General features: G+C 38.8%; 1 protein-coding gene across 4 annotated transcripts in view; it reads right to left on the bottom strand.

The window, feature by feature from the left end:
- Positions 1 to 342: 342 nt before the first annotated feature.
- fndc1 (fibronectin type III domain containing 1) overlaps positions 343 to 15402 on the bottom strand; it is a 32888-nt gene continuing 17828 nt past the window's right edge. For 3 of the 4 annotated variants that reach the window (XM_015017634.1, XM_015017632.1, XM_015017631.1), the window contains exons 10-22: positions 12735 to 15323; positions 12441 to 12556; positions 12230 to 12341; positions 11607 to 11939; positions 10911 to 10985; positions 9846 to 10007; positions 7860 to 8096; positions 6106 to 6214; positions 3082 to 3161; positions 2842 to 2871; positions 1690 to 1851; positions 1486 to 1608; positions 343 to 1105 (exon numbers count right to left, since the gene is read on the bottom strand). In XM_015017634.1, the coding sequence (XP_014873120.1) occupies positions 990 to 1105; positions 1486 to 1608; positions 1690 to 1851; positions 2842 to 2871; positions 3082 to 3161; positions 6106 to 6214; positions 7860 to 8096; positions 9846 to 10007; positions 10911 to 10985; positions 11607 to 11939; positions 12230 to 12341; positions 12441 to 12556; positions 12735 to 15323 (4244 nt within the window). In that variant the 3' untranslated portion in view covers positions 343 to 989. The remainder of the gene's footprint in view (positions 1106 to 1485; positions 1609 to 1689; positions 1852 to 2841; positions 2872 to 3081; positions 3162 to 6105; positions 6215 to 7859; positions 8097 to 9845; positions 10008 to 10910; positions 10986 to 11606; positions 11940 to 12229; positions 12342 to 12440; positions 12557 to 12734; positions 15324 to 15402) is intronic. The other variant, XM_015017635.1, reaches the window with a different exon arrangement.

The following is a 15402-nucleotide window of genomic DNA, read 5'->3' on the forward strand; positions in this document are numbered from 1 at the left end:
ATCATGTCAGGCCTGCATGTCTGAAGTTAACAATAGTCAACCCACTGTTACAAACTCAGCAACTTTCTTGCCATATTTAGCAACATTTCAGACAAAACCATGGAAAGCTAAATTGGCAGGTCAGGCCTTTTTGAAGATCAGTAATCGGCGATGGGCCAGAAAACTGCGATCCGTGCTCCCCTAAGAGGAAATAATCTCTGCATTTGAATTTAATTTTAACTTGATCTTCTGCACTGCCTGTCTTTCCCACATGTTCAAAAGCATTGTGAAGGTAGATGTGCGTAATGTTTCAGAATTTGGTAGCAGAGGAAGCATAATATAACTGTTGTTTTTGGATTGCAGTTGTTTGTCATAGCACCTTTATTCAACGTCTGACGTTTCCTGAGCACATAATTAATCTTTTATTCTTTGTCTGTATACATATAAAACTTACATTGTAATATAAAAAATTTCAAGGAGATACAAATGGGGGTATTGAAAACAGTATGATGGGTGTAGAACACAAATAGTTTAAAAAAAAAAAAGTCATAGCAATATGTAATACAAATACCATAGATAGAAAATGAACAGACCTATACACATCTCTAGTGCTCGTTTGTACAGTTTATCTTGCAGTTTCTATTTTGGTCCAGTGTCACTGGATTCACCACATGTGGGTTTGCTATCAATGAGATAAATAACACTGGATAAGGACCTGTCTCTGTTAATAGTAGAAGAACACTTTGTAATACTAAGTATGCTAAGCAAGACCAAACTTCTTTTCTCTCATATACAGACTGCTTTATAGAAAAAGTGCATTGTAATGGAATATATTTAGCAGTTAAAAGTACACAGTTGTATTTATTTTTTTTAAGCAACATTACAATATAGTGGTGTTTTTGTGCTTGTTGATAAAAGTCTGTTTTAATGGACATAACCAGCAGGTGAGAGCCTGTAGCAGGATGCTGAGCTGTTGAACTTCATGGAAAATGTCTCCTCTTCAAGCAGAGTTACCACTTTCCAGGGATGGGAACCCCACATTCATACCAGCCCACAAATGGATGTGATGTACGCCGGCCAATGACTCCAAACGTAACTGGCTCCTGTCTGTAGGCGCGGTAATATCCTGTAATACAGAGGATTTACCAAAGACCAGAATATTATTAGGTCTTCAAACCAAACCACACATTTTGGTGAAAAAAAAAATCAATAGTTAATATTTGCTAATATTTTTCATTTAGCAAAATTCAGAAGAAATCAGCTAATTAATGATTTAAGAACACCGCCTCTTTTTTTTTTTTTTTTTTTTAAAAAAACTTGAATTTTCCACCCTCCAAAAAAAAAAAAATTTTCATTCAAATTTTACTTTGCATTTGTGTGCGTAACATAGATTAAAAAAAACAACAAAAAAAGGAATTCTTCTGTCTTGCAGCCTAACTATTTATAGTCAGTCTGCATGGAAAAAATTAGAAGTCACAAGCCATGTGTGCAGCTGTTTGTGTTTACCTTGTGCTGAAGGCAGAGTTTCTGAGAGGTAGGCTGGCCCTGTTCTTCCATCCTTGTGGGAGTCCACAAACTGGCAGTGGTCCTCACCTTGGCCCAATGTATCTCCTATACTGTAAAAAGGCTCTGGGGAGTGGAAATTATTCGAAAGGTTGAATAAATCAAGTTTGTTTAGGAGTACTCCACACTTCTGAGTTAACGCGTTACCTCTCAGGCCGTCTCCCATAAAGATCTTGTAACGTAGAGAGTTGCACAGAACGACACCCACAAACTTTCTGTACCATGTCCGCTTGACATACTGACTGCCCTTACAGCTGCTGTGGACTGGGTTATACTTGAAGGTAAAAGGAATCCAGATTGGTTCGCCACCTGATGAAATGAAAAAAAAAAAAAAAACAGAAGATGAGTTGTGGTATATTATTATCTTGCCTGCTGCTGAAAAAGTGTGAAGAAGAAAAGTTGTCTCCACAACATGTGGCAGTTTTTTTAAAGTGGCAGAATGAAAACGGCATCAAACTCAAAGCAAACATCTAATATTAGCAGATGTTTTATTAATAAACTCAGAATGGTGTGTCCTAAAAGAGAATTGCACATATACACGTCAATGTGCCTTGTTTCATATGAGCAAAAATCTGTCAGACGACACATTCCTGGGAGAGCTGTGGTTGTTTTTATATGTCCCTTAGAACAATAAAAAAATTGAAACAAACAACTTAAAACCCTAAATTGTTATTTTTCCCCCTCAAAATTTACAGCCTCAGAATACTAAGATGGTCAACAGTTGACATTTGATAATTATCTAATACATTTATAATGTCACTGAAAAAAGAACTGTTAGACCAACATTATACATAGCCCCGACAGATTTAGGCTTAACATTACTTTTCACTTAACCAAGGTGTTTGTTCCTGATAGGTTCATTATTAGCAGAAGGACACAGTGCAGCAATGAAGCATTAATAATGAATAATTTTAAGCTTAAATGTCTGGAGTTGCGAAAGAGCTTGAACTTGCATCCACATGCTTCCATACTGAAGGTTCAGGGTAAAGTGTTGGGGGGATAAATTTATATCTTGGCAATCTGTTTTACATGAGTATCTATAGTGGAAAAAATAAAGACTCGCCCAGTCTCCAGGAAAAGGTTCCTAAAGGGGAAAAGTCTGAAACATGACTTTGGTTTTTCTGCTTTTCTGATTTCTATTACCTAAGTGCTTCCTCAATATATTCACCAAGTCTTATAAAAGTTATTTCACTTTTAATAAATCAGTACATTAGTTCACATCTGTCTTTTGTCAATTAACAGAGACATTTTTTAAAAAAAATACTACTTTTGAAATCACATAATAGTGAAGAGACTCACCAGGTGGTCTGTCAATGAGAAGAGGATCATCTGAAAGGAGAAATATGACAATGTCATTCAAAATGAAAAATGAACTTTTAAATACTGAAATGAATATGGAAACAAGGATCACTAATCTCTATTCTCCCGTTCACATCTTGTATCTTCACTATCATGCAATACACACAACATAGAGAACTGGTTTGAATATTTCAACACTGACCAAAAAGGATCTCGATATGTATTTTTTTGCAGACATACCTGACTCAGTGACATAGGTTAGTGTCTCGCTGAATGGTCCCAAACCAAACACATTCTTGGCCTGCACTTTGAAGTAGTACCTGCATTCAAGAAGAGCACAATGCTGAGATTTAATGAGGGATTCAGTGGCTCCAGTGTCATTCTGCCCGATGTGTTATGACTGGAAAAGATAATGAGTGCAGCAGATGACTTGGCACGCTTTCGTTGCTCTGATTCAAGGCCTTAGAGAAGCTATTTGCGGAAAGGACCCTAGGAAAGTGGGAGTTAAGAAAAAGGTGATTGAGAGTGAAAAAGAAAAATTTACAGAGATCGACTCACAGATAAGTGTACAGGATGAATACAAAAGTGAGGGGGAAAAAATCCTGTGGAAAGAGTGAGTCAGTTAAATAGATTTTAAATTGTTGCGCGCAAATGAAAAAATGGGGACATGAGGAGAGCAGTCAACTGAGACATTTCTGACTGAGAGCTTTAGTACATGTCACACATTTTATTGCCAAAGGGCAAAACAAACTCATGCACCGAGCGCACCCTGTCTCTACATGGGAAATGAATTATAAAGTCCTCTCACAATGAAAACACAGCAGATAGCTAGAAGCGTTTGCAAACTTTTCCACTGCAAATGACTGATTTATGCAGTACTTTTCTGACTCTGCAACATTGCAAGGCCACATACAGTATATTCATGGTCCATCACTTTCTACCCAAAAGGTTTCATCATATGCAGCCACAAGCCTGGATCCAATCACTACGGCCATATGACGACATTGACCAAAATGTTTCTCAGCGCGAGAGACAATAAAGCAATGCAGCTGCTGAGAGATGATGTAATGTAAAAGGCAAAAGGAAGGAACTGTGTCCAGCGAATGAGAGACAGAGTGTTAAAACAGAGTGCAAAATGCTACACCAACACAATCGAGTCATTTAAGACTGATGTTATTTGGAGTGACAAAATAATTGCATGTGCAAGTAGTCAAGAACAGATTTTATGAACACGTGTATCCAATTATGTATCATAAGTTTACCACAAGTAAAAAAAAAAATTAAAAAATGATTGAAATGAATGTTTTCATATCTGTATTGTGGTGATCTCTGAGTGAGAAAAACATTGTAAAATGCTCTGCAGGACTTAGAGGAGTCTAAAATAACACAGTATCAGTGAGGTTCGTCTATCATTCTACCATTTAGTCAGTCCTATGAAAAGTAGGAATTTTCCATGTGAGGATATGCAGGGAGGTGTAATACTGCTGTGGTTGAATACTTCTGGCAACGTACGGGAGCTTTCAACTTAAAAGAAAACACAATACGATCTTTGGTATAAAGTAGCTGCCAGGAAGGAAAACCCAACTTGAAAACTTGTGGAAAACTCCTGCATGCAATTGTGGCGCTTGGTGGCAGGTGTTTGGTAAGAGCCAAACTGTATTTTTCAAATAGTATGTGGGTGTAGGCATGAGACAAGACAAGGGTATATTGTAAATTTTACCACAAAAAGCACAATTCATGCTATTTTAAGCAAAATTGGATGAATATATTAGTATACAATATAAATATGTGTTTTAGCCACATTGTTTAGCCTTTGCTTTATATCTTTCTAAGCCAAAGAACAAAGTGATACTTACTGTATCCTTTATGGATACAGTAAGTATCCATAAAGGGATATTTATTTAATAACCAACCAATAAAATTGGAAAGCAAAACAAAGTGTTTTGATTTAGTTACTTGGATGGGCAACATGAGATTCTCATGGAAGAATTACCTTCACGGAAAATTACTTTGTTTCACAGAATCATGGCATATAGATAGATATTTCAAACAAACTCATAATACCATCTAATTGCTTTCATTTGAAACAGATGCTAGTCCGTTGCACACAAGCTAATTAGCTTGCTAATTACTTAAAGTCAAATATTATTATTTCACTCGTGCTATGTCTAACTTAGATTTATTTTATTTTAAATGCATAGTTTTTTTTATGCAAACTCCTTGAGTTATCCTGTGTATGATTATTGGAACATAAATAAACATGTCTTGCCCAAAATCTGTACCTTGAAAAAGTCACCAAGTTTGTCTTTCTTGTAAACAAGGGAAAAATGTAGCAACATCTTTTCTGCTATCCAAGCAGTAGTGCACAGGAGCATGTGGGTAAGAGACAGACCTGCACTTTTAATACTCTATCCAACAGGAAAAAAAAAACTCTAGCATTCTCTTGCACTTTCTCTAGTACCTTTTTTTTTTTTTTAGGAATTACAGTTTTTGCCATTTTGAAGCCGTACCATTACATAATGTTGGTAGATATTGTCACATGCTTAGTTGACGTATTATTTAATGCTAAGTAAAATATGGTAAATGCAGACTTCAAAACAGATCAAACACTGTCAATATAAATAACTGTCAATATAAAGATAAGTAAGCTGTGCTGTTGTAGAAAATGGGGTAAACTTTATGTGGACACTGAACAAAAATCTGCTAAAGACTTTCATAGGCTTTGAGTTTCCAGCAGCAGCTCTCTTGGGTTTATGTTTACATTATTGAATTGTTAAAACAGCGGAACAAGGTTTTGGAAACTCAGACACCAGAACCAGACAGAGCTAGCTGTATCTGTTAGTGAGGGTTGGATAATAAGTGCTGTACGTGTTGACATTGTTCAATTTTCTAAGCTCTCAAGAGAATTTTTACAGCCATGTGTCGCATTAGGTTTAAATCTGTTTCTCTGCCTGCCTCCATTTACCCAATTTACCGAGAAGGCTTTTCTGAATTTTACAGGGTCCAGCTCACAATCTACTCTGAGTTGCATGAATCTGGTTTGACATACATGCACTTTTATAAAACGCTGGAATGAAAACCCCACCGAGAGATCAGCTTACACTGTAAAAATATCAGAACCGAGCAGATCTCTTTAAAATCTGGCTCTTCTTTTTATGCCTCCCCAGTCGCAGGTTGTTCGGTAAATCACTTGAACACCAGACATGAACTTCTCGCAAAGCAAATATGCATGAACTGCGCAAGGGTACAAACACAAGCCATTACCTGGAGTTGGGCTTGAGATTTTCCACAGGCAGGTGGGTCCCATTGGAGATTCTGGACGACCACCTGTTGTTGAGGATGTCGTCATAAGAAGCACTATGGACCATGTAGCCTTTAGGAAGCAATGCAAAAGTAAACTGTAATGCTTTTCTTCAAAACACATTTTATATTTTACTTTTGATGACTATTCAGAATTTATTTGACAGCAGTTACTTAAAAACAGAGTAAAATATACGCGTACTATTATGACATGCCAAAACGCTTGAAAGGAGTCTTGGGTTTCTTTAAAAATGAATAAAGTTTCCTATCTTGCTTGGCTGCACTGAGTATTCCCTAAACGCTACTCAGTTTCTTCAAGTCACGTGACCCTCAGTTATTCATTTGAAAATTGTGGCAACCACCTCTGCAACACACTCAACTACCGATTGAGTCTATTGGACCTCCTGGCTTTTCCATCTATTTTAACTGGAGCTGTGCCAAAACAGCTGGGCGCTCTCTGTGTAGAAGGAAAATACCAGTGACTGTTTTTCTTCTTTCACATTTTTATTCCCTCTCTGATGTACATCAGCCTTCATAAGATAGATAGACAGACCGACGGACAGACGGATGGATGAACGGACAGACAGAATATCTAAAATTACTCTACATTTGGTTGTAAAGGAGGCAAAAGTTGGATAAGAGAAACATGCAAAGTTCAGCAGGCTGAGAGGAGAGGAAGTACAAAAGGAAGAGAGAAAGAAAACACAAGTAACAGCACACCATCTATCTGTTTTACACATCAGAGGATGAAGTCGTCCACAGCATGACCAGCAGACTGTGTTTGTCTGCCAAAGGACACACACTGTTCCTCAGTGTGGCCAGACTGTTACCCTGATAGCTCAGAACGCCTCAGTTGGTTGTTTTCTTCCGATTTTTCTTTGTTACATACTTTCCTTATGTCATAATGCAGGTCGACAGATTTTATTTTATTTTTCTTTAATTTTCCATGTGAAACAGTAGGAGTAAAGCAACCATTTTGCAATGTGTTCATTTAGAAGCGATTTTTTTGGTTTTCGCAGAACACTTCTGGGACCAATTCCTCAAAGTGAGTCATGAGGAATGCCTAAAAACATGTTAAACGGATTTGCCAAACCGCAGTAAAGAAGAGGTTGATGAAACAGGTTCCATTGAGTTGAACACTGGGGATCCTTTTTTGGCTCCTGTTCTTAAGAGCAAAACCTCACCTGTGGAGCTTCATTGCGGAAATATAAACCGACGTGACAAGGCCACGGGGATGGTCTCCACAGCAGCACAGACATTCAAGAGTTTTGGAAGCAGACGTGCTTTCAAAGTACATGGTGCTCTGCTAATATTAAACAGGGACATAGCAATGATTGCACTGATTCTTTCAAAGAACTAGTAACACCAAGGGACAGAGGGTACGCTCCTATGTCAGTGGATGTGCCTCACCTTCCCAAAAATCAGCATGGCACCCTCTGCTAGTTATGGAACTGAAGATTACACAAAGATATAACATAATGATTAAGATGTAGTGCATTTAAACAGGTTTTTCAGTTTTTTTTTTTACCTTTGTTAACAACTAACAGCTGTGTGTGGCTAAAGCGAAACCAACTATTTGGTGTAAACTCTGGTAAATAGAGGTGTTGCTGGTAGCGCCAGTGATTCGAAGTTGACAGTACGTTTGTTTTCGTCATTAGAAATGTGGGGGGTATACTTGAGCAAGTACAGCTTTGTTATTTTGGGGAATAACTCCTTACCTGACACCATATCATCCTTCAGAGGTTTGGCCCAGTCCAGGATGATAAAAGAGTGACAACCTTCCATGGCAACCACGGTGAAGTTTTGAGGTTTGCGTTTTGGAGGCTGGTTCTGATTGACTGCCATGCGGTCCTTCTCCATCAAGTTTTCCAGGACATCTACTTGAAGGTACTCCAGAGCCTCCGTTAAAGAGCAAGGTGCACCTGGGTCCTTCTGGATGTAGTTTACAAAAGGAGCTGAAGGCCAAAACAGGGTTATTTATTTCATGCTGATATTGGACGGGTCTTAATACAGATATGTGTTTTTTAAAATAAAACTCTAAATTACTTTTCCAGCATTTCCAGATGATGTTCAGGAGATGAATAGTAAACATTATAGTTCAAAGTCTATGTCCAAAAACATCATAACTGAAATATACAACATTAATTTGTATCAGTTACAATCATTTTCAGGATAGCTAACAGATAAGCTCTGACACAAATTATGACAAAAATATTTTCACCTCAGATATTGAGAATGATTAGGGAATATTTTTTTGAGTAAACTTTGTTCAGACAAACCAGAAATCAAAGGCTGCAGGAGTCTCTGTCAGACACTTTCTTTTTTTCTCTAAAGCATGTCAGGGGACTGGCAAGCTGCTGATGTGGACCTAAAAATATTAATCTAATAAACTTGGAGGAAGAAGTCTCCACGTTGAGCCAACAGACTCATCTGTCTGCGCTGAGGCCAGACACTTTGGATTTTATGATTTCCATTTTTAACGTGGAAGAATGATGGCTTTCACATGGTCATGTGAATTATAAATCTGTGGGTGTTCAGCATCGTTGCATCATTGCAGCTCGCCTTTGGAGCAGATTCATTCATATTGTATTTATAAGGACATGGTCATAAATTCTACTTTTTAAAAGGCTCCTCTCAAATATCAACATAAACGAAAGTGACAGTATGCATTTAATCTGTTTGTAAGTAAAAAAAAAACAGCCATTAGTCGAGGATAACATACTGTATAGGTTCATGTCAATGGCCCTCTCTGCAGGGAGAGGGATAAACGTCCTTGATGGACCAAAATCTGATTTTATGGTAACCAGATGTCTCGTCACCCCCAAAAATTGCTGGATGTTGTTGAAATTTCAAAAGTCAAAGTCAGTTGAATAGCCGTTAAATATTACAGAGACAGTGAGAACAGTTGTGCAACACTTTCTTTCACTTAACAAGGGGTTTCTCATGTGCAATTTACACAAACAGTTGTGGCATACTGGCTTCATTTCCTAAGATCAAGTTTAAATATTGGCTCCCCTCAATCAAACAGATACATCAATACAGATGCATTTAAGAACATTTAAGAACATACACACTATCGAAAAGAGACAACATTTTGAGCTCAAAGAGAGAATTATAGATCTTTTTTAAATCATTCTTTCTAGCAATAAGTGTTGGATGGAAAATTAATTTTCATTCACTGAATAAAAAAAACGTGACACATTTTCCCTGCAGCAACATGCAAATAAGGTAATAAATACCAGACTGTATTTTACTTATCTTGCGGAAGTAGTTTGCCCCAAAAGAATGTAAAACTGACTTATTATTAATCAGTAGTATTCATCGTGAACACAGAAATTTTGTTGATTGAAATTCAAGCCTTTCTGCTTGAATCCCGCCCAGCAGTAAGGCTTGAGTTGTGTCCTTTAGGTAACAGGAAACACTAAAAAAAAAGAAAGACTTAAGCAATGAGCTTAGAACTGCGAGAAAAATTAAGCTCATATTAACTGCTCATTTTATTAATACTCTGACCAGCAACGTCACATTCAAAGCCACTTAAATCCACTTGAATTCTGATGCTGAATTTGAATTTCAGTGAGCCATCGCCACCGCCTCTAAATACCTTAATTTAGTGAACTGCTACCATGTCATTAACTGATTTGCCATTTGTGTTGACAAGGAATTTAACAGGAGCATCTAATGACGTGACTGGTTAATTTGAGTACCTGTGAAGCGCTTCTTCCCGCTGAGATCAAACTCCGATACAGGACCTCTGTTGGACACCCTCACTTGTGGCTCTGTAGATGGGATCGCTGTGGTAGTGGTAGTAGTTGTGGTGGCAATTGTGGTGGTAGTTGGTGGTAAGGTGGTTTGCACCAACAGTTCATCTAGAAACCGTACATGTTAATAATTAATTAATTTACAATATTTTTGCCCAAACTAAGCATTTATCTTTTGCAATCTTCGCAATGACTGTAAAATGAAAATGTTAGACTAGTTTACTCTACTGTGGACAGATGGGTGAGCTTGCTTTGCTTGTAATCAACATCTAAAGCTGTAATTTTGCTGCCCATATTTTCCGTGCGTGCATCAAGAACTATTTCACAACTCTCCAAACCAAACAAACCTGTAATGACATTTAATAAGGTACTTCCTCTTTCATCCCAGTTTATGACCTGGGCTGCACCAGTGCACCGTGCTGCTTCATCATGGTCCACATACACACTGACCAGCATGGTGCATTGGCAAGAAAACGTAACGAATATTTCAAAACTCAGTGAGACTTTACTGGCAAGCCCAAAACAGAAAAAAAAAAGAATATTATGAGCAACTAATCCCCTAAAGCAACCGAGTAAATGTAAGTTCTCACACAAAACAGTCCCTGCAGTTTTTCATTCAGCTTGCTGTTTGGCAGAAGCTAGGTTCTAGCCATTATATAACAACAGAGAGTTGAAACAGCAAAATACATTGATTGAAATTATAAGCAAGGACATTCATTTTAGCTTAGGAACGACGTGAGGCTTTTGGAATAAAAAAATGATTCAAAGCAGGCCATAGTGGATGTGATCCAGGACCGTAGTGATGAACTTTGATCAAGCAAAACAAATGCTTTCAAGAAAAAAAAATAAATAAATGAAGACCACAGGAAAGGTCAACAAAGTGGAGAAGGGAAATGTTGGCAAATCATTAAAACAGAATTGTGTGACAGACAACAAACAAAGAATCATGCAGTGCAATTAGTCAATTCAAGCCCTGTGGTAGATTGGTCCGAAGCCAAACACAGCCAATACCTTTGTCAAGATTTAAAGCATCAGGCATCATGGCAACTGTAAGTATAGGATCCATTTCCATCCCTGAGGATTCCTCTGTCAGAGAAGTAGAACAAGCTGCAGCATCAATCTCACAATTGATTTAGTTTCTGAACCAATAATAACAACAAAATATGTTTTCACTTAAAAACAGCTTTGTGCTTGTTATTTGAATTGTTTCTATGTGATGTAATTGCATTTATTGTAATTAATCCAGACTTAGATTATATACAAATATGCAGTAAATAACAGGAAAGTCCTGTTATATGTTTATGCTTGTTTCTTGGCGTATTGTAACACCAATGACAATATGCAACTGAAAGATTGTAGAGTGTTTAACCAGTCTGTGCTGTGACCGTAGCCAGCTTCCACATGCAGAGACTTACATGTGGCTTCTGTGGTCTTACTTGAATGCACTCAGATCTGTTATACACACACCAGATCACACAGTAATATACAGAGTAATGGGACTCTGTGGATACAGACAGGAAACATTCACAGTCTTGGCCTGGGTAGTTTCAAGTTCAACTGAGTGAAGTCATACTTTTTGTATGCTTATTATTTTCGGTGATTAATTTGACTTCCCATTGGTCAAAAATCTGTTAATGTTGTCAGTGTGTGATATTTGACTAATGCAACAAGATCATTTACTAAGACATCTCTTGTCAATGTTCTCACCTTCAGGATAGCAGTCCAAAATTCCTTCTGGATCAAGAATTGGATATCCAAATTCATCTCTTTTGGAGAAAGTTCCTGGTGGACAGGTTGGGTAGGGCAGTGCAGTGCTAAAATCCTCCGTGGTCCAATCTGTGGTTGGTTCTAAGGTGGTAGTGGGAGCCAAAGTAGTGGTGGTGGTGGTTGAAGTTTTGGGAGGAGGCACATCCAAACCAAGAACAGGTTTTCCTCCAATCATGAGGACCTTGTCTTTGGGGTTGACCACAGGCTGGCTGTTTCTGCCATGACCGAACAAAGCAATACCTTCCTGGCTTACGAGGGGGCTACCCATATGGTCTGGTGGCATATGATAGAAGAGGAGAGAGGAGTGTATTTTTAGAAGTTTCAAATGTAAAAACTGGATCACATTTAAAATTCTACGCTCAAGTTGTAAAATAAAAGCAATAAACATGGAAAACCAAAGCTGTTTAAAAGTATAAACAGCTTTAAAAGCTGTTTTCAGAGACTTGTGATTGGTTTGCACCAAATCACAGTCGTTTGAATTGGTACAATTTTCTCAGATCTTTGAGGTTTATATGATACTTAAATGAAAAACAAGCAACGAAATAATATCTAAAGTATATTACCAAAAATGGTGCGTCCATCATCTCCAAGGACAACTCTCTTGGCTTTGCCTTGTGAGTCCTGAAGAACTTGTCCATCTTGGTTCATGAGAACGCCTTTCTCCAAGTCAACCACCTGCAGATAATTTTTTATTTATTTTTTTACCAAAGCATACATTTCATGTATACCAGGCTGGGAAATAAGAGTTCACTAAAGCCCATAAAAGTTTGTTACCCATCTGGTTCCATCAGGCCCAGTGATGAACTTGTGTCCAATAGCCTTATTGCTTCCATGAGAGGAAGTGGTGTCTTTTCCACTCATTGCCGTGAGATTGGGCTTTCCATTTTTACCTATCAGTTAAAAGATTTGAGGCAGAGTTTACTACAATCATTGAAATTTAACAATTTATCATTTAGAAATTAACCTTTAGTTCAAGTACATTCCTATCCATTATATTTGAAGTGAAACAGTATTTGAAAATAGCACAAACAGTATTTTGAAACACGTACAAATACCAAAAGACTTTACCATTTCCATTGCCTGGCTTGAATCGTCCTCCATTGTTTGGGTTCCCTCTAACTATGGGATAGCGAGTCCTACCCCCCTGATTCCTAAAGGTGTCTCTGGATGAAGGTAAAGACGATCCGGAATGTGCGTTTCCACCAGTTGATTCTGTATCTTTCACAGTAGCATCATGATCAGCGTCACTGGCAGAGGTAAGGACTGGTTTGGGCATGTTTAAGGAAGAAGTTGAAGATGAGTCGGGTGTTGACCCACCAAGCCGAGAGTTCTGCACTAGATGTGGTCTGACAGAAAGCTTTGATCCAGAAAGCTGCCTGCTAGCTATCAGAGAAGACCGAACCCTCCCATTCGTTCCTACGCCAGAACGACGAATACTTGGACTTATTCCAGTAGAAGTTCCTGCTCTTGCCCTGGACGAAGTTTCTTTTGTAGCCACGCTCTCATTGTTTTCTTCATGTCTATGGACAGATGGTGAAGCAGGATTTGTCTGGACAGATGTTAGATCTGTAAGTTTCCCATTCCTCTCTGTACTCAATGTATCAACATTTTCCCTCATATTATCTTCACTCTTAGACATTTCTTTATGGGTGACCTCACTGAAGTCTCTTAATGCACTTGATTTCTCAAGTGAAAGGGAGCCAGAATTTGAAGACATAAACGTTTCAGAGGAAGAAACTGTTGCTGGATTTCTGGTGTCACCAGTTACGGCATGTTGATTGGGCAAAGAAGACTTCCCAGAGTTCAGTACAACACTATTTTTCATTGAATCAGGTCTGGATGTGATCTTCAGATCTTCAGTGGTCTCTTGCTTTAAAGAAACTCCTGAAGCTCCAGCTGCCCCTGAAACCCTAGTTGGTGTCTCTCTTAAGAGTGGTCTCCCAGCACCAACAGATGATGACACCCTCGTTAAAGGAGTCCTGGCATCCTGCCGGGGATATGAAGTCCTTGAACTCGAGGTAAATCTGCCTGGATATTGACTTGCTAGCCAAGGAAATCTTTCGGCAAAGGAAGAGCTAATTCTTGTACGAGGACCCACAGTTTTTTTATTACTACTTTCATCTTGTCTGTCTTCTTCCCTAATGTCTTGTGTGGTTTGAGCTCTGGAGTTCAAAGTTGACCCCTCAGCTTTACCTTCTATATCATCTTTATTAGTGTAGACAGTGTTTTCAGTTCTCTTGCTGGGAGAAATGTCTCGATTAGATGATGTGTCTGAACCCCGTGAGTTTTTGTTGTTTTGTGAAGTTGAAGAACTATGTCTTTGTGACACCGATTGAGAAGAACCTGATATATCTCTATTCAAATTGTGGATTGGACTACCATGTGATGTGGATGCTTCACTGTCTTGTGAAATTTTAGAGTCGTGAGACCTTGACTCTGATGCGGGCTGTGATTTGTCAAAAACCGATGAGTCTGATGTTGTTTGACTGTCCAGTGTGCTTCTTGAAGTTGACTTGGATGATTTTGGATCAGAAGGATTTGAGATTTCTTGGTTCTGATTTCTTTCTGTTAATGTAGAGTGGGTTTTATCTGAACTACCTGTATTTGATATCACCTGATTCTTACTTTGGCTTGGTAGATGAAACTGAGTGGTCACAGCTGGCTTATAGCCCTTTAGCAATCGAGTTGAATTCCCTCGAAAGAAAGATCCGGGCTGTCGTCGGCCATGACCAAATCTTGAACCAAAACGAGAGCCAGCGTTACTGCTGCGCTCTGCCATGGAAGAGCTAGTATCGGTCGGTGCAGACTCTGTCTCCTGCGAATTGACAACGACCAAGGGCTTCCCGTGTGTTAAACTGTTTCTAGTTGAAGTTAGGTTGGGTTTTTGGTGTATTTTTGCAGTCTCGTGGTTTGTTGACTCAATGTTGTCCTTTTTACTTGGTTCTGACTCTGGAACATGCGAGGAAGGCAATAATGAAGTGTGTGACAATGATGATCTGGAGGAAGAAGAAAACGAGTTCTCAGAAGAGGAGGAAACTGGGGATGTTGCAGAGGATGATGAGGATGAAGTTGAAGATGATGAAGATGATGAAGATGAATCAGCAGATGACACAGAATAAGTACTTTTAGATCCAGTCTTTTGGTGGACCCTGATCTTGATTGGCCTTCTATTCGGTCGGTATGGACGCTTAAATGCAGATTTGGTCGGGGAGGGTGTCAAAACCTTCAGGCTGGGTGTTTCTGTAGTGAGGGGCTCAACATCATAATCAACTTCCTCCTCAGACAGAGGGGAGACATCATTGTCCAGCTCTTTTGTCTCCGGCACAACTGTAGTTGTTTCTACTACAGGAGGTGGTGTTGTGGGTTTTTTGTCATCCACCTGTTCTTCATGTTCTCTCTCTGCTCCTCTTGTTGAGCCTCTGTTTGCTGTATTTCTGACTGAACCCCTGATAGAGGAGAAGATACTGTGATAAGAGCGTGTCTGGGAAAGTGGACGCACACGTCTGTTGGTATTGTGTGGCTTTGGGGTTGTAACTGGACCCTCAGGCACCTCTGTGGGCTCGAGGTCGGATTTCTTATCAGTATCCTGTTCGATTATAGGTTTACTAGTTGTCTGAGTGTCCTTGGTTTTTGAAAGTGAAGAGGCAGTACCGCTGGCTGGCAGAGACAAAAGTGAAAACGATCAAGGAGTTATGACGTGTGATTTTCAAGGATAAATGTATGGATATATTATGTA

Source organism: Poecilia latipinna, unplaced genomic scaffold, assembly GCF_001443285.1.
Source record: "Poecilia latipinna isolate Pla-1442-1.1 unplaced genomic scaffold, P_latipinna-1.0 Scaffold2167, whole genome shotgun sequence".
Taxonomy (NCBI): Eukaryota; Metazoa; Chordata; class Actinopteri; order Cyprinodontiformes; family Poeciliidae; genus Poecilia; species Poecilia latipinna.